The following is a 21590-nucleotide window of genomic DNA, read 5'->3' on the forward strand; positions in this document are numbered from 1 at the left end:
TCGATCTGGAGGACGCTCTGGGTCCAGGTAAGACCTGTGTTTTATTTTTGTAAAGTATCCAGCTGCTCTGTTGTCTTCCTGTATGTGATTACCAGGCTGACTTGACACCTTCTCGCCGAGACGCCCAAACAATCGCAGCCGGTATGAACGGACATATTGGGACACAAGGGCGCCCAAATGAAAATAGCTCTGCTTCGCGGCGCTCCGCGGCGCTCCGCGGCGCTCCGCGGCGCTCCACTTCTGTGCCCGAAGTGTTATGGTCGTAAGGGTCGCCCCATGGCCCGGGGCAAGTAGAAACGCCACGGCGGTCAAGTTTTTGTCGATTTTTCCTGATGTTTTCGTTGATTTTGTCGACATTCTTGCCGCCATTTTTTGTCATCGTTTTCGCTGCTTTTTTCAATATTTGACAATGTTTGTTTTTTCTCAGATTTTTGGAGCTGTTTTTGTCTCTTTCTTGATGTTCTTGTTCCTTTTGTTGACATGTTTTGATATTACTAGCTTTAAAAAGCCAAGGCAGAGAGAGTTCCAGGTGAACGACTGCATCTGGTTTTTTGTGTATCTGCGTGATTATTGGGTCTGACAGTGTCTCTGTTCCCTCAGACCCCAACCCCAAACCGGACAAACCTGCAGTGCAGCCCGCGGACCCCGCAAAGCCCCGAGGTCAGTCTGCCAGGTCACATGTTTTACTCACTTTTTTGGGGCATTTTTGTAGCTTTTTCCAATGTTTTAGTCTCTTTGTTTTTACATTTTGGCCGTTTTTTTCAATGTGATATTTGCTTTTTTAACGTTTCAGTTTATTTTTGTAACGTTTTAGTTTCTTTTTTGGTATGTGTTTAATCATTGTTTGTTTCCTGAAGGTGGAGGATCGTTTGGAGACTCTGATTTGTTGGATGTCAGTGGCGGAGACTACAAACCTGATGGAGGACGAGGTACGGCAACAACTACACTTTCCTCCTATTAGAAAAGGAATAACGCCCAGGCTTTCCCAGTGTACCGGGAGCCACATGTTGGTGTCAGGGCTGATTCTGCAGGATGGAGGAGAGACACAGCTAACTGTTACTAACTACAGAATGATCTTGTAGAAGAGGAAGCAGCGTGAGCGGACAGTTTCTAACTTTCCTCTCTTTCTCCTGAATCCAGGGCGAGCGGGGGACCCCGGCTACGACTCTCAGGGTACGCTTTTATTCCTGTGGTTGTTGTTTGTTCTCAGTTAAAGAAAGGCCTCAGCGTCGTAGCCAGTCTGACTAATCAACAAGAGAAATCTAGAGCTGACTAACGTGACCAACTAACCAGATCATACAACCACCCTTTAACCCTTTCACAGTCCAGACAGTCAGCAGGAAGAAACCACATGGAGGGATAGCCTGACCATTTTTACATCTTTGTCCCTTTGATTTATCTTGTTTTTTATGCTTTTTTTCAACATTTTTTGACACTTTTTTGCTGTTGTGGATGGTTTTGTTGCTTTGTTGACACCTTCATCTTCAATGCTTTTAAAGCTTTTTTAAAATTTTAAACTCTTGATGATTTATCTTGTTTTTTATGCTTTTTTCAACGTTTTTTGACACATTTTTTCGCTGTTGTCAATGCTTTTTTTCACACGTCGCTTTCTAAGGCATTTTTTAAGCATTTTTCGACACTTCTGACGTTGTTTCAGACATTTTTTTCACCCTTTCTTTAACGTTCTTTGTTTCTAATTCTCCGAGGTAAAGCAGAGAAAATATTCGACATAGCGTCCTCTTCAACTGATCTAGATGCTTTTCTGTGTCCATGTTCGTGGTCAGTATAAGTCTTGTATTATCTTTTTTCTGACCCTTATATTGACTCTGTGTTTCCTGACAGGCGGTGCTGGCGATCAACCTCAAGGTAAATCCATCTCTGATTCTACTTCCTGTCTTTGTGTCAGTGTGGAAATCCTTCTGACTTCCTGCTGAGTCGATCTGCTCTTGGCTTGTTGGGGCTTGTTTTTCACCATGGATGGAGAAGTAAAGAGTCCTTTGAACAAACATTTAGATGTTAAACCTTAGCGAAGCTCCAGTGATTGCAAGGTTGATCTGATTTCACGGAGATTGGTTGAATTTGTGTCAATCGTTGCAGTCGAGACATGGCTAATTCCTGGAGGGAGTGTCTTGCTCCCTCGTTGGTTCCTTGTTAGTTTAGTTCCTAACCCTTTGAGACTCCCAAACATCTCACTTTTTCTGATCCTAACTAATCGTTTTGTTGGCTAAACATAACCGCCATGAAGACCTAACGCCGCTGTCATTTTCACATATATCATACATACCCCTTGTTTAGAATACCAGTGTGAATGTAAACATTGGGGGGAGGAGCCAGACGGTGTAAACATTGGGGGGAGGAGTCAGACGATGTAAACATTGGGGGGAGGAGTGAGACGATGTAAACACTGGGGGGAGGAGTCAGACGATGTAAACATTGGGGGGCGGAGTCAGACGGTGTAAACATTGGGGGGCGGAGTCAGAAGGTGTAAACATTGGGGGCGGAGTCAGATGGTGTAAACAGTGGGGGCGGAGTCAGACGGTGTAAACATTGGGAGGAGGAGCCAGATGGTGTAAACATTGGGGGGCGGAGTCAGACGGTGTAAACATTGGGGGGAGGAGTCAGACGGTGTAAACATTGGGGGCTGGAGTCAGACGGTGTAGTAAACATTGGGGGGCGGTGTCAGACGGTGTAAACATTGGGGGGAGGAGTCAGACGGTGTAACCGTGCGTTCATGGACATCGGAAAAACGTTTTTCCGAGTGAAAACGTCATCATTCACGTCCCTTCCTGTCGGAATCAGAGGTGGGAAACTCGGGCCAGATTTTGCTAACCGAGTCAGGTGGTGACGCGTTGTTGACAACTGACGTTTGATGGAGGCGACTTTGGTTCACTGAACATATTTCAATGACAATAAACTGTTTATTGTGGACAGATGCCTTTGCTGAGAAACATACACAGACATAACATGTTTCAAATTATTCATAAATAGGCCTATGTATAAAAAAAACCCACATTATCCGTGTCCTTTCCTGTTCGTTGTTCTGCAGATAACACAAACACCTGACGATGTGCTGTTTGTATGCTCGCATAAGAAAACGGCAGCAAATTATTGTAGCCTCCATGTTTTCACCAGGTTTTCACACACCTGATGCTCTAGGCTACGCCCAACATTTGGTGGCAGTCATGCAACAAGTTGTTATGCCAAATGCCAATATAACAGAAGAAGAAGAACACGCATCCCGACCATCCTAACCATGTGAACACTGGTAGTCGGAAAAACAACGTAATCACGGGGGCGGTCCCTGTTATTCCGAGGTGGCATGAACGCGCCATAAATATTGGGGGGCGGAGTCAGACGGTGTAAACATTGGGGGGCGGCGTCAGATGGTGTAAACATTGGGGGGAGGAGTCAGATGGTGTAAACATTGGGGGGCGGAGTCAGGCGGTGTAAACATTGGGGGGAGGAGTCAGGCGGTGTAAACATTGGGGGGAGGAGTCAGACGGTGTAGTAAACATTGGGGGATGGAGCCAGACGGTGTAAACATTGGGGGGCGGAGTCAGACGGTGTAAACATTGGGGGGAGGAGTCAGGCGGTGTAGTAAACATTGGGGGATGGAGCCAGACGGTGTAAACATTGGGGGGCGGAGTCAGACGGTGTAGTAAACATTGGGGGGCGGTGTCAGACGGTGTAAACATTGGGGGGCGGTGTCAGACGGTGTAAACATTGGGGGATGGAGCCAGACGGTGTAAACATTGGGGGATGGAGCCAGACGGTGTAAACATTGGGGGATGGAGCCAGACGGTGTAAACATTGGGGGGCGGAGTCAGACGGTGTAGTAAACATTGGGGGGCGGTGTCAGACGGTGTAAACATTGGGGGGCGGTGTCAGATGGTGTAAACATTGGGGGATGGAGCCACACGGTGTAAACATTGGGGGGCGGAGTCAGACGGTGTAGTAAACATTGGGGGGCGGAGTCAGACGGTGTAAACATTGGGGGGCGGTGTCAGACGGTGTAAACATTGGGGGGCGGTGTCAGATGGTGTAAACATTGGGGGATGGAGCCAGACGGTGTAAACATTGGGGGGCGGAGTCAGACGGTGTAGTAAACATTGGGGGGCGGAGTCAGACGGTGTAAACATTGGGGGGCGGTGTCAGATGGTGTAAACATTGGGGGGCGGTGTCAGACGGTGTAAACATTGGGGGGCGGAGTCAGACGGTGTAAACATTGGGTGGCGGAGTCAAACGGTGTAAACATTGGAGGATCGAGCCAGACGGTGTAAACATTGGAGGATGGAGCCAGACGGTGTAAACATTGGGGGGCAGAGTCAGACGGTGTAAACACTGGGGGGCGGAGTCAGACGGTGTAAACATTGGGGGATGGAGCCAGACGGTGTAAACATTGGGGGCGGAGTCAGACGGTGTAAACATTGGAGGATGGAGCCAGACGGTGTAGTAAACATTGGGGGGCGGAGTCAGACGGTGTAGTAAACATTGGGGGGAGGAGTCAGACGGTGTAAACATTGGGGGGAGGAGTCAGACGGTGTAAACATTGGGGGGAGGAGTCAGACGGTGTAAACATTGGGGGGAGGAGTCAGACGGTGTAAACATTGGGGGGAGGAGTCAGACGGTGTAAACATTGGGGGATGGAGCCAGACGGTGTAAACATTGGGGGATGGAGCCAGACGGTGTAAACACTGGGGGGCGGAGTCAGACGGTGTAGTAAACATTGGGGGGAGGAGTCAGATGGTGTAAACATTAGGGGGAGGAGTCAGACGGTGTAGTAAACATTAGGGGGAGGAGTCAGACGGTGTAGTAAACATTGGGGGGCGGTGTCAGACGGTGTAAACATTGGGGGGCGGAGTCAGACGGTGTAAACATTGGGGGGAGGAGTCAGACGGTGTAAACATTGGGGGGAGGAGTCAGACGGTGTAAACATTGGGGGGAGGAGTCAGACGGTGTAAACATTGGGGGATGGAGCCAGACGGTGTAAACATTGGGGGATGGAGCCAGACGGTGTAAACACTGGGGGGCGGAGTCAGACGGTGTAGTAAACATTGGGGGGAGGAGTCAGATGGTGTAAACATTAGGGGGAGGAGTCAGACGGTGTAGTAAACATTAGGGGGAGGAGTCAGACGGTGTAGTAAACATTGGGGGGCGGTGTCAGACGGTGTAAACATTGGGGGGCGGAGTCAGACGGTGTAAACATTGGGGGGAGGAGTCAGACGGTGTAAACATTGGGGGGAGGAGTCAGACGGTGTAGTAAACATTGGGGGGCGGAGCCAGACGGTGTAAACATTGGGGATGGAGCCAGACGGTATTTTTTGTCCCTTTTTAAAAAAATTAATTGCCTTTTTTATGTTTCTTGACACTTCATTTTAGTCTGCGTTTTTTGCCAATTTTTCCATTTGGATGCTTTTTTTGACCGTGAATACCATTGTGGATCGGATTCGATTAGGGAACTCCTTGGTGATACCCTGCCTAACTTAGTCTGATATTCCTCATGTTGGTACCCCCGGTCTGGTTTACTTTGGGCTAAATCGCTGCTACGATTGTGTGTCGTTGCAGATCCAGACCTTCTGTGGGGCCAAATCCTGAAGATGCTAAATGCTAACATGCCCGAGGAATTCTATGTGTGGATGTCCAACCTAAAGCAAATGTTAAACCCGCTGATAGAGAGGGCCGCGGATCTGCTGCAGGCTCTACCGTGAACCGTTTCTGACCTCTGATTGGCTCTCAGCTCTGAGGGTTACACGTTTGGCTCAACGTCTGATGGACTCGGGTGGTTTTGGGGGGAAAATATTTAGTGTGTTTGAAAAGGAATCAGAGAGGAATCACAGTTTCCTACGTGAAGCCAAAGTTCTGATTACGGGAATGCTTTTTTATCTTTCTTGCAATTTTGAAAAGTTTTTTTATTTTGAAACTTTGAAAATGTTGGACTCTGTGTGCTCCCCTCGGTATACTTCCTTGGACTCGGTTTTGGGGGAAATATATAAAGTATGTTTGAAAAGGAATCAGAGAGGAATCACAGATTCTGGAAGTTTTTTTTTATTTTTCTTACGGTTTCTGGGAGTTATTTTGAAACTGTGTAGCTAACATTTTGGACTAAATACACTTCCTGTGCCTTTTGACCCCTGGTTTGCTCTGTTTTATGGAAACTTTGTGTAAAATGTATACATCAGACCGGCAAGAAATATCAAAGCAATAAAATATGCTGGTCATCTCTCATTACCACGCCCCTTTCTGGGGGAAAACAATCCCGCGTTCCTCAGTGAAAGTTTAACATAGCTCCAAACTTTTACTTTAAACAAACCGGTTTAAAATAATAACGAAAAGCCAAAAAGTTGCTGAGTAGTTGGTTGCACCAATAATGCATCCAAAAACCCTTATATTTGTTCCCCTGCCATGTCCTGTAATGCTGAAAAGCTAGTGTTGCGGGTTAATCAAGACTTTTGCACAGAGATTTGCGGCTCATAAGGTACGTGAATATTCTCCGTCAGTGTGGTAGAAGTCTAAATGATGCTGGAGACAGTTACTAATGATGGATAACGTTACCCTTTTTGCCGCTATTTCAATGTTTTTTTTCGCCATTTCAACTATTTTCTCTGGGTTTTCAACGTCCTTTTTTTGACGTTCTTTTACACTGGAACATACTCTCCCTCTGCCCTTTGACCCCTGGTTTGCTCTCTCTTATGGACACTTTGTGTAAAATGGATTGAAGCAGTGCTCTGAGACTTTAAATGTTCGACACCGGGCATCTTAACCTCGCTATTCCGACACCCAGAACTGATCTGGGTGTGTCTTTTAATTCATTCCTCTTTTAATCTCCACCCAGCAGCGCCATGACTCAGCGGTATGGAGTGTGAACTCATGTTACCTTTCTTTAAAGAGACAGTTTTTGGCACATTTTTAAAAGTTTTTGATGCTTTTGTCGACGTTTATGTTGCTTTTTTCGACATTTTGGTAGCTTTTTTCAAAGTTGTTCTCTTTTCAATGTTTTTGCCGCTTTTTTAAGTTGTTGTTTTTTCCAACATTTATGTTGCTTTTCTCAACGTTTTTGATTCGTGTAGGTCACTTTATTTGGCACTAAATAAGCTCTTTTGACAGGAAATGAAGTTTGATGAGTTAGTGAATAGATGTGACTCTGTTACTGGATAATAACAATCTGCTCAGTTAAAGATCACTTGAAGGAGTATTTTTAGACGTTCACATGATCTGGACTTGAAGATCTAGTTGAGTAACCCTTTCTTATTTGCAGAAAAAATAGGATTATGTCTTTGTTTGTTCGTGTGAAAACACAACTTACACCCACTGGCAGTCCCAACACCTGGAGCAGTTTGCATTCTTCACATAGCAACAGTTTTCCCCTTCAGCACTTTTTAGAAACGAGTAATTCTCTGTGTGCTCTTTTGGAAACAGGCAGTATTTTTTCATTTTTGGTGGAAGCTTTTCCCATTTTAGCCTCGTGTCTTTGTGAAATGTAAAGTCATGAGATGTATGATGCACAATGAATAAAACATGGAATTGATGAGTCGTGACTCACTGGTTTTACAGCTCAACTGAAGAGCCAGGCTTGTGTGTGTGTGTCTGTGTGTGTGTGTCTGTGCCCCACCCTGCCCCAGCTTGCACTTTGAATCAAGTTTTCTTCCGTTGTTGTGTTCTGTTTTGAATTTTTCACCACATCTTAACTTCAGTCTCTGCGTGCAGAAAAAAGCTACAAAAAAGACAAAGAGTTGAGAAAACAAACTAGGATGTTCCAAACCGGTCAATTCCCAAACAAAATGAAAACCGCTAAATTCATACCCTCGTACAAAACTGCAGACAAACACCACTTCACACATTACAGGCCTGTTTCTTCTCTAAATTTCCAGAAAAAAATACTCAATGAAAGGTTAGAAAAATTCATAGACAAAAACCAATTACTCACAGATAGTCAATATGGATTCAGAACAAACCGCTCAACATTTATTTATATATATATATATATATATATGGAATTAACTGAATTAATAGACAAAATCACAAATTAGGTCGAGGTATTCATTGGTCTAAAACAAAGCATTTGATTGACAATGAATCATGGCATATTAATCACACCTGAAAGGTATGGGATCATCAAGTGTTGAGCTATCTGAAAAACAGGCAACAGTTTGTGAAGATTGGAGAATATAAATCTGAATGTTTTAGACATTTCTTGTGGTGTCCCCCAGGGGTCAATGTTGGGGGCTAATTCATTCTTAATGTACATTAATGCTATATGTAGAGTGTCTGAAGCATTTAAATGTGTCTTATTTGCAGATGACACAAACATTTTTGGTTATGGGGAGAATTTACAACAACTTTTGGACTTGATACTTTAGAGCTTATCAACATTAAAATAAATGGTTTGACAAAAACTAATTATCATTAAATCTGAGCAAAACATGTGATTTTGAAAATATAAACCTAACACTCATACAGGTACAAGTTAATGGAACTATTATTGAAAGAGTATATGAAATCATATTTCTATACAATAGTCAGTTCTGGCTAAAGCAAAACATGCACTGGATCATAAATCACTCTGCATCTTACACTGTTCATTAATATAGCAATATTTAAATTACTGTGAAGATATTTGTGAAAACACACACAAAAGTACACTGCAGCCAATATTTATACTTCAGAAAAGAGCCATAAGAATAGTGCGCAATGTCAGATTTCGTGACCATAGTAATATAATTTTAAACCTTTTTTTTCTATTCTGTTGGATATGTTTTCAACAAACTGCTGTTGTCTTTTTTTATGTTGCATTTACATGCTCGAAATAAATAAATACAAATACAACTATCATGTTTTTCCCAAATGATGTTCAGATTTTTAGGCTTTCTGTTATTAATATCTTGAATAATAGTTGATATAGCTGCTGTAAATGGAGGATGGAAATGTGCTTTCTGGCAGTTTCTTGTCAGCGGTTCTGTGTCATCAGAAGTTATTGACCGCCACCTTGTGGAGAACTGAGGTTATTACAGGAACTGTGTCACAAATGAAGACAGGGAATCAGTGACAGGAAAGATGAGTTAAACTACAAAAAGCTAAGACCCATGTTGGCACGTTGCCTCACGGGACATTTGTGTGGCTTTTGTCGACGTTTCTGCCGACATTAGACAATAGAAGGTCTGCTGAAATGTGAAATGTGAAATGTGTTTTCTGTAACTGTGTGTGTGTGTTTTGTGTTGCAGAAGCTGATGCCGGGACGGTTGCGGGCATCGCCAGCGCTATTGGAGTGGCGCTGCTCGGAGCGGCGTCCAGTTACTTTGCTTACCAGAAGAAGAAGCTCTGCTTCAAGATACAAGGAGGTCGCTGTGCTTTCTTATTTCTGTTTTTAACAATTACAACTCCTGACAATATGTATTCTAGTACATTATATTTAGCTATCAGACAAGATTGTTTTCTCGATTTATCGTTAAACTATAAAATGTCAGAAAACTGTTGCTTTTTGGCATTTTTGTCAATTTTTTCAACGTTTTTGTTGCTTTTTTAAAAAAACATGCTTGTCTCATTTTTGACGTTTCTTTCACTTTTTTCAAAGGTTTTGTCATTTTTCTGATATTTAATATAAAACATATGATAACTAAATGTTGTCTGTGTTTAGGTGCGGATCCAGAGAGTGGTAAAGGCCAGCAGTCTGATCCCCAAGGTACGTCTCTCTGTTTGTCCAAATTCATAGAAAAATATTCAGGGTATTTGACAGGCCACGCCCCTCACGCCGTGAGTCTGATTGACTTGAAATTTCTCGCACAAATGCAGCTCAATGTGCTCTACTGAAAAGCCTCTTGGACCATACACTTTCGCCATGATGGATTTTTTTTTGCTAATTTACATAATGTGAAAAACAGTAAAATGTATAAAACATTGTCAATTTTAATTCTATCAACACCGAAATTGGTATACGGCCTTGCTGGACTGAGATACACATTGCTACCATATATAAACATGGCCACCATGAATCAAAGAACTTCACAAAGGGGCGGAATTTAGCAGAAAAGTGGTATTGGTTTTTCCAATCATCATAAAATTTGCAACATATGGAATTGGCTTACCCAATGATTTTAACCCATATGGGCCCCCAGAAATACCACAAGTAAGTACCCCAAAACCCGGAGGACATAATTTCACCAAAATTGGTACACACGATCTGGGGTCGAGTAGTAACCAGGATCTGAAGTGTCATGGTGATTGGTGGGTGTGGGCGCGGCCTTTTTAGCATTATATGCTAAATAATGCCTTTTCTTAAGTTACTGGGGGCTGGAAAGAGCTAGAGACATGGACATTGTCACCATAACTGATGATGATGTGCTCATGCTTCCCAACAAATATAATGCCATTCAACCTGATGGTGGCGCTATAACTTAAGGCCCAAACTTTGAAAGGCCACGCCCCTCACAAGGTGAGTCCAATTGACTTGAAATTTCTCCCACATATGCAGCTCAATGTGCTCTATAGAAAAGCCTCTTGGACCATAAATGTCCGCCATGATGTTTTTTTGCTAATTTGCATAATGTGAAAAACAGTAAAATTAATAAAGAATTTGTCAATTTTTGATTCATCAACATCAGTATTAGTATACAGCCTTGAGGGACTTAGACACATATCTCTACCATATATGAGCAAGATTGGTGATTGTTCCTTTTTTTCTATGTTTTTGTTGATTTTTCAAGACCGCTGCAACGTTCTAAAGTGGTTTCATCTTGTCACAAATCTTTTGGTCTGAACTGGTCTTCAAAGTTGCAAAGTAACCAAAGCAGGCCTGAATGTGTGTGTAGGATGTATATACAACAGTGTGGTTGTAGTTTTACCACCTCTGTAACTCGGTCTTTGCATTAACTGTTGTTTTCTTTTCAGTTTTCAGCGAACTGCTCAGGACGTCCTAAACTCCATCTACATCCACCAACTCAGTGGCCTTCTCTCCAAAACTCAACTTCATCCAACTGTCCGTCAACTGCCATCTTCAGTCTGAAGGATTCCTCTTTCCTGTAACACAACTTCAGCCTCACTTGAAAACTATAAATACCATTAGTTGTGAATCATATATTTCAAACCAACCCCAGCCACCAGCGGAGCTTTTTATGATGATTTCAACTATTCCCCGTTCACATGAATTCATTTAGGGCTGAAACTATCGATTATCTTCACCGTCATTCTCTGGATGAATGGATTAGTTGTTTGTTCTCTAAAATTGTGAAAAATTGTGAAAAATGTGGATCAGTGTTTAGTAGGAGTTTTATTCAGTCATCAAAAAAATACATATCAAACAGTAAGCAGTGACTGAAAGGATTAGTCTGAAGCAAAAGCTTATATGCCTCTCCTATGATCTTATCCATTAAATCGATTAAATCTACCCGCCTCAAAGGAAAAGGAAATAAGAAACAAGATATAAGTAAAGAAACAAGAACATTATTCTCATTTGTAACCCTCAAAAATAGTATTACAAACCATTTTCTTAAAAACCAAAAATGAGTTGCACATTTATTTATTTATATTGGCATTGTTCCATAATTTTACCCCAACAGTAGAAATACCTATATTTCTTTGTTTGCTTTTTGATAAGTAAATTAAAAATACCTCTCAAATCATATTTACTTTCATATATTGAAAAAAAACCTAATTTTTCCCAAAGTCCAAGACGACCTCAAATGTCTTGTTTAGTCCACAACTCAAAGATATTCAGTTTACTATCACTGAGGAGAGAAGAAACTAGAAAATATTCACATTTAACAAGCTGACATCACACAAGTTTCACTATTTTTACATAAAAAATGTCTGTCTTTCAAAAGTGTTCAATTTGACATTGTGTGGTTCACTGCCTCGCACAACTCAAACGAGGTGTTTGTTACAGTTTAAGTGAGCTGATAGGTATTCCCCTCTGTGTATCTCATTTTTCTTCTTTAGCACCTTAAATCCTAAAGGGTTTGGTCAACCAAAAGAAAATCAGCGGTATCAACCGTTTTCTTTGCCCAGATGTTGAGATATCTGAGTCTGCGATTTCTGCCTCCGTCATCTTTCTTTCTTTTAAGTTTTTTGTGTTTATTCAGCCTCACTTGAAAACTATAAATACTATCATTTATTTAGAACCAGTGGAGCTTTTCATGATGATTTCAACTATTACTACTGTTCACATGAATTAATTTAGGGCTTAAATGTACATTAAACTGAATGCATCGACTCATATTCTACGCTGATGACACGGTCCTTTACAGACATGTAAACTTGGAGGATGTGTTGTTTACATCGACAGAAAGTATTAACTTAAACATGGTGAAATGTACTCCTAAAAGAGGTGGAATAACAAATAAAAGCCGGGTTCTCTTTGCAACCAAAGTTCAGGCCAACGTCAGAGTTTACAGCTATCCTTTTAATCATCATGTAACTGGATCTAAATTCATCTGAAGGAGCTTTTTGATTGTGATGTAAAACCTACCACATGTATACATCCAATAAAGGTGAGGTGGCGTTGGAAGTAAGATATCAAATTTTGTATATGTAACATACAGTGTAAGCTTCAGCTTTTCGTTATTTGTGTGCTGCAAAATTTATTGTTTGATTCCTTAAAGTTTTTGTTGAAGCTGCACCAACCCATATTTTTATATTATTATTATTATTATTATTATTATTATTATTATTATTATTATTATTATTATTATTATTATTATAGCGACCGATTTGCACCAAACTTGGCACATAGTATCTCCAGATGGGCCTGAACAAACTTTTTTTAAATAATTAAGCTTGGTTTTCAAAAATATGCAAATTACTAACTTATTCTTTTAGCTAGCTACGAAAACACGAACGTTAGTCTATCTTGAATTATTAAATGCTATTAACGCTAAAATGAAGATTCTGGATTGCCATGACACTCTGAGGTTCGCCAACAAATTTGGCAAATATTGGCCACTAGGAGCCGCTGCAAATGCAAGAAGTTTATATCTCATGAAGGGCTCATGCGATTTTTACAGAACTTGGAGGTTACCATCTAGGGCCACTCCGAAGGCCACGCCTACAATTTTGTACTGATTGGTCAGAGTAGGCGGGGCCTATTACACCCCCAATGAGTGGGCCATTGCATTTTGGTTTCGACTTTGTTAGTCTTTCTAATAACGTTTTTAGGAATCAACAAGAGACAGAAGTTACCTGATAAGATGGAGAGTTTCTGCAGTCTGTGTACAGTATTTTATCGGTTTTATATCTCAGCTTTGACTCTTGTTGCTTGCTGTAGCAGAGCATCAGCCAGGAACCACGCACGTAAAGTTTCATAAAATCAGAACTGATGCCTTGAGGGCTTTACGCTGTAAAAAGTCCCATAAGATATCAATGTGTGGAAAGATAAGCCTGATTGGTTTATCTGTCTCTGGGGACAGGTCATACACACATTTTGGGCAAATCATTTGAGAAACATCTTGAAAATACGTCAGAATCTTCAATACGATTTTGACGCCTTTCTGTCCCTTTTTTCAGCGTTTTTGTCGGCTTTTTTGTTGCATTATTACTTTCCTTTTTCAGCTTTTTTAACACCTTTTTTGATGCATTTTGGTCGACCTTTTTGATGCATTTTTCCATCTCCATTTCCGGCGTTTCATCAGGTTTTTTGTCGCCTATTTTGTTGCCCTTTCACGTGTTTTCGTCTGTTGCATCAGGGACTTGTGTTGTGATGTTAAAGAGTTGTACGCTGTAAATACTTGAGAATAATGTGTATAAATCCTCTGCTTTAGGCCTGATGCTGCAACGATCATGATCTCTGTCTGAACATATGTTCTGTTGTGTCTTCAGTTTTACTCCCGGTAGATTTACATCTAAAGATTAGACGAATGTTTCTTTTGTGAGTGGATTTAAAGTGTGTGCACGTTTTCAATAAAGAGATGTTGTACAGTTTGTCTGCTTTCTAATTACTAATATCTGTTGTGTAGGACTAGATGTTGATATCCCTCAAGGAATGAGTACTTGAGGCACTGATGAGACTCCGTGGGATGGTCAATTGAGTGATGGCACCCTTTGGGTTGTCAAGTGGGCGCCCTCCTTCTTAGGTGTTTCCCTGATAGGCCCATGACACCTCCAGAGGGTTCAGCAGTGAATCCCAGCGTCCCAGGTTCACTCCCTAGATGCCATCAACTCACTTGAAGGCCCAGGCGGAGTCCTTTCTTTTCATCCAAAGCCACTGGCTCCCCTTTTCAGCAGCCCTGGAGAGGTCTTTGACTGCCTGCCGATTGGGCCTTCCCTCGCACTCCTGTCTCCCTGAGTAGCCTAGATGTTGAGGTGGCTATGAACCCTTTGCAGCCTACTTCCACTGGGCTTACCTTCGCATTCCAGCCTTGTTGCGCATTGGCTGCAAGTTCAGCGTACATCAGCCTTTTCCGTTCGTAGGCCTCCTCCACTCCACCCTCCCAGGGCACGGTGAGCTGATGTAGACAAGCTTGAGCGAGGCTGACCAAAGAACAAGGTCTCGTCGCAGGTTTGTAGCTGCGATCTCAGCTGGGAAGCAAAAGTTTCTTGACAAAGTCTGCCAGCAGCTTCCAGTCCCGTGCTCTGTCCAGCTGCCCAGTGTCTAGTGTCTGGTTTTATGGTGGTGAGGCTGGCTTGACCCTTGCCCTCCAGGACAAATGGTGTTGGCTGCCACCAGGATGACGGGGGAGGAAGGGCATTCACACTTGTCCGTCGACTTAACAGCACTGCTGCAAGACACTTTAGCACCTGGTTGTGCTGCCAGGTGTAACAGCCTTGGGTGAGGCTGGTCTTGCATCCTACTAAGATGTGCTTCAGTGTTGCTGGACTTGGACATAGAGGGCACGTGGGGTCTTCGGCATACCACTGGCTTAGGTTTGCGGGGGAAGGCAGGACATCGTAGGCAGCCCTGATGGTAAAGCTTGTCCTGAATGCCTCCATCTCCCATTGCTCATTCCAGGAGATCTTCCTCTTCTCCACTCCTTTCCATGCCATCCACTGCCCTTGCTTTGCCTGAGCCACACCTTGGGCGCACCTTCCTGTTTCCTCCTCCCGACGTACCTCCTGGACCACCAGCTTGCGTCTCTGAGATGGAGAGGCCTTGCTCCACGCTGGTGTACTGGCCCCAAGGCCAAGACCACTCCTCCCCTCCTGCACTCGGCCCACGATGTCCTTGTGTCTGAGTGCTGCCTTTGCCTGCTCAGTTGCAGCCAATGGGGTCCACTTCCTCCCTGTGGCCAGGATGGGGGCAGCTTGGGCTACAAATGGATCGCTCGAATCCAGTAGCATCATCTCCAGTCTGACTTTGGCGCATTTGTACTCTTCTGCCAGACTAGAAATGGGCAGGTGTAACATTCCTTTGCCGTAGAGCCCATTGCTACTGAGGCACCTGGGAAGGCCAAGCCACTTCCTTACATATTAGCTACAGGAGACGTGGAAGTAGTCCATACTGCATGCACCAGAACTTCAGCTTTCCGGGAAGCAGGGTTCTGTTGATGTTCTCCAGGCCACTGGCTACCTCCTTCCTGAGCTGCTGTACTTGCTCTTTGTCTTTAAGGGAGGCATCATACCAACGACCTAGGCTCTTCACAGGCTTCTCCGAGACCGTTGGAATGGGTTCCCCGCCAATGTGGAAGCGGTGGTCTGACAGCTTCCCCTTGATAATAGGGATGCTTCTGGACTTGCTCGGCTTGAGCTTCATGCAAGCCCGCTCAATGTTTTCCTGGACCTTTCTTAGTAGCCCTACAGTGCAAACCTTGGTCGTGGTGAGAGTTGTGAGGTCATCCATGTAGGCTCTGAGCGGTGGCAGCCTCAGCCCAGGTCTTATTCGCCGTCTGCCAACCGTCCATCGAGAGGCCCGGATGATGACCTCCATGGCCAGGGTGAAGGCCAGCAGGGACATGGTGCCATGATTCCCACTTCCATTTGTGTTGTTTTTTTATGTTTTGTTGCTTTTTTACATATTCCGCTTTTCTCTACATTTTGTTGCTTTTTTACTTTTTTGTTTATTTTCTGCAAAAGTTTTACACATCTTTTTTATACGCTACAGGTGTTTTTTTAACACTTTCTGGGGGTTTTAATTGACACTTCAAACCCCCTTTTCAGGTTTTTTTTAAAGCATTTTTTAACACTATTTAATGCTTTATTTAACGCTTTCTATTCTTTTTTAGTTTTTTTAACGCTGTTGATAAATGATGATCTGTGTCAGTCCTTCTAAAGAGCAGCTCTGTGATATGTGAAAAGGGGAAGATAATGCTGTGTGCTTTCTTTTAAAGCTTTTTTTTATGCTTTCCAACACTTTTATGGAACCTATTTTTAATGCTTCTGGCGTTACGTTTTTTTAGCCACTTTTTGTATGCTTTTAACACTCTTTTAAATGCTTTTTTGACACTTTTTTCAATGCTTCAGACACTTTTTTCGGGCTTTCCACACTTTTTTTAACACTCCGTATCGGCCCTCCTAAAGACATTCTCTGTGGAAGGACTATTTACTGCAGCACTGAAATGTGGAAAGGGAAAGTTAATCAAGTGTGTGTGTGACCGAGCCATACACACAGAGGGTCGACACACTGTTGCTCAACACTTGGCAAAGCTCGCTAGTTGAATGACCCGTAAAACATACACGCGTGCACACACACACACACACACACACACACACACACACACACACACACACACACACACACAGCGTCATAGAGCAAACATCCCGTCTCTGTGTGCCTTCTGTAGACGTCTGCTGCATGAAAGATTATTATTATTATTATTATTATTATTACAGATTTTCTTTGTGGATAAAGTTACTGGATCGGAAATGTGCGGTAGGTGATATCCTGTAATCTGAATGACCGAAGATTTAAGTGTTATGGATTAAAAGGTGTTGAGTCTGTTAGATCAGGGACCACTTATGGACCGCCAAACAGACAGACAAAGTGGAGTCACATTAACGTTCTTATTCCACTTGTCCTAACTGGCTTCTTTGATGCTTTTACAAATTTTTCAACACTTTTTACGGCACTTTTTATGACACTTCATAACAGTTTTTTGATGCTTTTTTTTAATGTTTTTTTGACGCTGTATATTTGTATTTGACACTTTTTTTAAAGTTCTGCTTTTTGGGGCGCTGTATTTGGTAAATGTTTATTTTTATCCAAACCACAATCTTTTTCCTAAACTCAAAAGGGTAACTTTTGTTTAGTTTTTTTCAGCTGCTGAGACTTTTTATCACTTTTTGGCCTTTTTTTAAAATATTTTTTTGTGGTTGATGCTTTCCACAGTTTGTTTCGACGCCTTTGATGCTTTTACAGTCTTCTTTTTTTTACACTTTAATTCCATTTTTAGCCTCTTTGTCCCACTATGACCAGAAATAAAAGGTGTCTTCTTCACTGTCTCCAGGCGTCGAGGCCTTCGTCACCATGGCAACCACAGACTCATACTGTATGGGAGCGACAGTGGTGGCCAGGAGTTTACGGCGTCACGGGACAACTCGCAGCATCGTCGTCATGGTTACGCCGAACGTCTCAGAGCAGTCAAGGTGGGTGAAATGTCCCCGACGTCTGTTTGAACTGAAGAACTGCTGCTATCAGGGTTAAAGGAGCGTCTTTGAGGTGTTGGAGATCATCATTACTATTTTTTGGCGCTTATTTCTGTCATATTTTTGATGTTTTTTTCTCCTACATTTTTGCTGCTTCTTTCAACGTTTTTGTTCTTCAACTTTTTGGTAGTGTTTTTGGTGTCTATTTCTGAAGTTTTCATCACTTATTTTGATGTTTTTGGTGCCTTTGTCATTTTCACATGTGGTTACATTTGAATCTTTACATCTCTGCCCTCAGGCTCGCCCTGCAGGAAGTGTTTGATGATGTCATCATGGTGGATGTGATGGACAGCGAGGACCATCTCCGTCTGTCCCTGCTGGGACGTCCTGAGCTCGGCATCACCTTCACCAAGATCCACTGCTGGTCTCTAAGCCGCTTCAGCAAGTGTGTCTTCCTGGATGCCGACACACTCGTGAGTCCCTAGACACAACTTCAGATTTATTCTGACGGGAAGGTTGTTTTGTTGTGATATCCAATCTGTGTTTGACACTTTTTTAATGATTTTTGGTAATGCTGTTGATGCTTTTTTATGTTTGTTTTTTTACACTTTTTGACACGCTCTTTGACGCTTTCTTTAACAGATTTATTGTGACGTGTAGGTTGTTTTGTTTTTTATAGCCAATCCGTGCAGTCTATGTGTTACTGTCAAAACCCTTTCGACACTTTTTTCATAGATTTTTTTGAAACCTTTTGACGCTATTTAGAGACTTTTTGGACTTGATTTTTAACACTTTTTTGTTGCTTTTTCTGATGCATCCGTGTTGCTGTCTTGATGAGCAGCTTTCAGAAGGTTTCACAGGCTGCAGCGGTCCAGATAAAGGGAATCTGTCTTAAAATGTCAGACGTTATTCCTTCATTTGTTCTTTTTGTTGTGTTTTACACATTTCAAATTTCAATTACAGCTTTGATCACTTTTCAAAGGGATAATTCCCAGAAAAGTGTCTAAATACAGCTTTTTTGACATGTTTTTGATTTTTTTCCACGATTTTTTATTTTTTATGCTCTTTTATATGCTTTTTTGAAGGCTTTCTTAACGCTTTTTGCTTAGATCAATCTTCAACGGAATGATTCGGAAAATTGTAATTTCCACACTGGGGATCAATAAACAGTAGAAATTATTATTATTATTATTCCTAGCTGGGTCAATGAACCTACTGTACTTCATCAGTCAGTTAACATGCTGCGTTTAAGGATCGTCCATTCATGTTGTCAACTGTTGACACATCTCTCCGTGTCGGCCAGTGAAGTCGTTGAAATTGATACCATCAGCAAGCGGACATGTGGTTGTATGTTCTTTCTGAGTTTTCTCAGCGTAAACATGACCTTGGTAACAGAGAGGAACCGCATCTCAAAGGTTGTATGCAAATTTGTGCACACATATAGTGTTCTGGCACAACCAAATGTCTCTACTACCCTGGAACTTGAATGTTTTCATTGTTATCGTTTGGCAAATTTGGTCAATAATACTATCATTTTTCCCACCAAATCCATCCACAACTTGGCAGTTACACCTAAAAAACATGCGTATCAGCCTTCACAACACATTTACCCAAGCGCAGCGGACACGAGGTATGCAGGGAACATGTCGACAAGTTGATTTGAATGCACCATAAGTGTGCACATTACTCAGGTTGCGCCAGTTGATTGATAGGCTCATATATAATAAAATATATACAAAAAATATAGGGAGGAAAACTCATTAAAATTTGCAATTTGTAATTAAGATCAGTGTATATGATGAAATAGTGGCATTAGAATGTGGCACAGCCCACCAAATCCGGGCCATTACGGCCAAATAACGCTTAGTCAGTGTCTCTCAGTGTCAGATTTCGATGCAAAAATCCCCCTTCAGCGTCTGTATGGAACGCACCAGGCAGAGCAGCCACGGTGCTGTAAAATGATGGATTATTAAGAGAGACAACGGTAGAGAGTAGTATGTAGAGAGACAACAGTAGGGAGTAGTATGTAGAGAGACAACGGTAGAGAGTAGTATGAAGAGAGACAACAGTAGAGACTAGTATGTAGAGAGACAACGGTAGAAAGTAGTATGAAGAGAGACAACAGTAGAGAGTAGTATGTAGAGAGACAACGTGGAGAGTAGTATGAAGAGCGACAACAGTAGAGAGTAGTATGTAGAGAGATAACAGTAGAGAGTAGTATGTAGAGAGACAACAGTAGAGAGTAGTATGTAGAGAGATAACAGTAGAGAGTAGTATGAAGAGAGACAACAGTAGAGAGTAGTATGAAGAGAGACAACAGTAGAGAGTAGTACGTAGAGAGACAACGGTAGAGGGTAGTATGTAGAGTGACAACGGTAGAGAGTAGTACGTAGAGAGACAACGGTAGAGAGTAGTATGTAGAGAGATAACAGTAGAGAGTAGTATGTAGAGAGATAACAGTAGAGAGTAGTATGTAGAGAGATAACAGTAGAGAGTAGTATGAAGAGAGACAACAGTAGAGAGTAGTACGTAGAGAGACAACGGTAGAGGGTAGTATGTAGAGTGACAACGGTAGAGAGTAGTACGTAGAGAGACAACGGTAGAGGGTAGTATGTAGAGAGACAACAGTAGAGAGTAGTATGTAGAGAGACAACAGTAGAGAGTAGTATGTAGAGAGACATCGGTAGAGAGTAGTATGTAGAGAGATAACAGTAGAGAGTAGTATGTAGAGAGATAACAGTAGAGAGTAGTATGAAGAGAGACAACAGTAGAGAGTAGTATGTAGAGAGACAACAGTAGAGAGTAGTATGAAGAGAGACAACAGTAGAGAGTAGTATGAAGAGAGACAACAGTAGAGAGTAGTATGTAGAGAGACAACAGTAGAGAGTAGTATGTAGAGAGACAACAGTAGAGAGTAGTATGAAGAGAGACAACAGTAGAGAGTAGTATGTAGAGAGACAACAGTAGAGTAGTATGTAGAGAGACAACAGTAGAGTAGTATGTAGAGAGACAACAGTAGAGTAGTATGTAGAGAGACAACAGTAGAGAGTAGTATGTAGAGAGAACGGTATAGAGTAGTATGTAGAAAGACAAAAGTAGAGAGTAGTATGAAGAGAGACAACAGTAGAGAGTAGTATGTAGAGAGACCACAGTAGAGAGTAGTATGAAGAGAGACAACAGTAGAGAGTAGTATGTAGAGAGACAACAGTAGAGTAGTATGTAGAGAGACAACAGTAGAGTAGTATGTAGAGAGACAACAGTAGAGTAGTATGTAGAGAGACAACAGTAGAGAGTAGTATGTAGAGAGAACGGTATAGAGTAGTATGTAGAAAGACAAAAGTAGAGAGTAGTATGTAGAGAGACAACAGTAGAGAGTAGTATTTAGAGAGACAACAGTAGAGAGTAGTATGTAGAGAGATAACAGTAGAGAGAGACAACAGTAGAGAGTAGTATGGAGAGAGACAACAGTAGAGAGTAGTATGTAGAGAGATAACTGTAGAGAGTAGTATGTAGAGAGATAACAGTAGAGAGTAGTACGAAGAGAGACAACGGTAGAGAGTAGTATGTAGAGAGACAATAGTAGAGAATAGTATGTAGAGAGACAACAGTAGAGAGTAGTATGTAGAGAGAAACAGTAGAGAGTAGTACGAAGAGAGACAACGGTAGAGAGTAGTATGTAGAGTGACAACAGTAGAGAGTAGTACGTAGAGAGATAACAGTAGAGAGTAGTATGAAGAGAGACAACAGTAGAGAGTAGTATGAAGAGAGACAACAGTAGAGAGTAGTATGTAGAGAGACAACAGTAGAGAGTAGTATGTAGAGAGACAACAGTAGAGAGTAGTATGAAGAGAGACAACAGTAGAGAGTAGTATGTAGAGAGACAACAGTAGAGTAGTATGTAGAGAGACAACAGTAGAGTAGTATGTAGAGAGACAACAGTAGAGTAGTATGTAGAGAGACAACAGTAGAGAGTAGTATGTAGAGAGAACGGTATAGAGTAGTATGTAGAAAGACAAAAGTAGAGAGTAGTATGAAGAGAGACAACAGTAGAGAGTAGTATGTAGAGAGACCACAGTAGAGAGTAGTAT

The 21590-nt window shown here is 42.1% G+C and overlaps 2 protein-coding genes across 2 annotated transcripts in view; both read left to right on the top strand.

The window, feature by feature from the left end:
• cd99 (CD99 molecule) overlaps nucleotides 1–11639 on the top strand; it is a 17883-nt gene extending 6244 nt beyond the window's left edge. The window contains exons 6-13 of the mRNA XM_031316250.2: nucleotides 1–27; nucleotides 601–660; nucleotides 858–929; nucleotides 1141–1173; nucleotides 1843–1866; nucleotides 9219–9335; nucleotides 9632–9676; nucleotides 10882–11639. The exon at nucleotides 1–27 is cut by the window's left edge and continues 3 nt beyond it. Of these exons, the coding sequence (XP_031172110.1) occupies nucleotides 1–27; nucleotides 601–660; nucleotides 858–929; nucleotides 1141–1173; nucleotides 1843–1866; nucleotides 9219–9335; nucleotides 9632–9676; nucleotides 10882–10910 (407 nt within the window). The 3' untranslated portion in view covers nucleotides 10911–11639. The remainder of the gene's footprint in view (nucleotides 28–600; nucleotides 661–857; nucleotides 930–1140; nucleotides 1174–1842; nucleotides 1867–9218; nucleotides 9336–9631; nucleotides 9677–10881) is intronic.
• A 5014-nt stretch (nucleotides 11640–16653) lies between these two features.
• gyg2 (glycogenin 2) overlaps nucleotides 16654–21590 on the top strand; it is a 30344-nt gene continuing 25407 nt past the window's right edge. The window contains exons 1-3 of the mRNA XM_031316248.2: nucleotides 16654–16789; nucleotides 17364–17502; nucleotides 17801–17975. Of these exons, the coding sequence (XP_031172108.1) occupies nucleotides 16783–16789; nucleotides 17364–17502; nucleotides 17801–17975 (321 nt within the window). The 5' untranslated portion in view covers nucleotides 16654–16782. The remainder of the gene's footprint in view (nucleotides 16790–17363; nucleotides 17503–17800; nucleotides 17976–21590) is intronic.

The sequence above is a fragment of the Sander lucioperca genome, chromosome 24 (assembly GCF_008315115.2).
Source record: "Sander lucioperca isolate FBNREF2018 chromosome 24, SLUC_FBN_1.2, whole genome shotgun sequence".
NCBI classification, from domain to species: Eukaryota; Metazoa; Chordata; class Actinopteri; order Perciformes; family Percidae; genus Sander; species Sander lucioperca.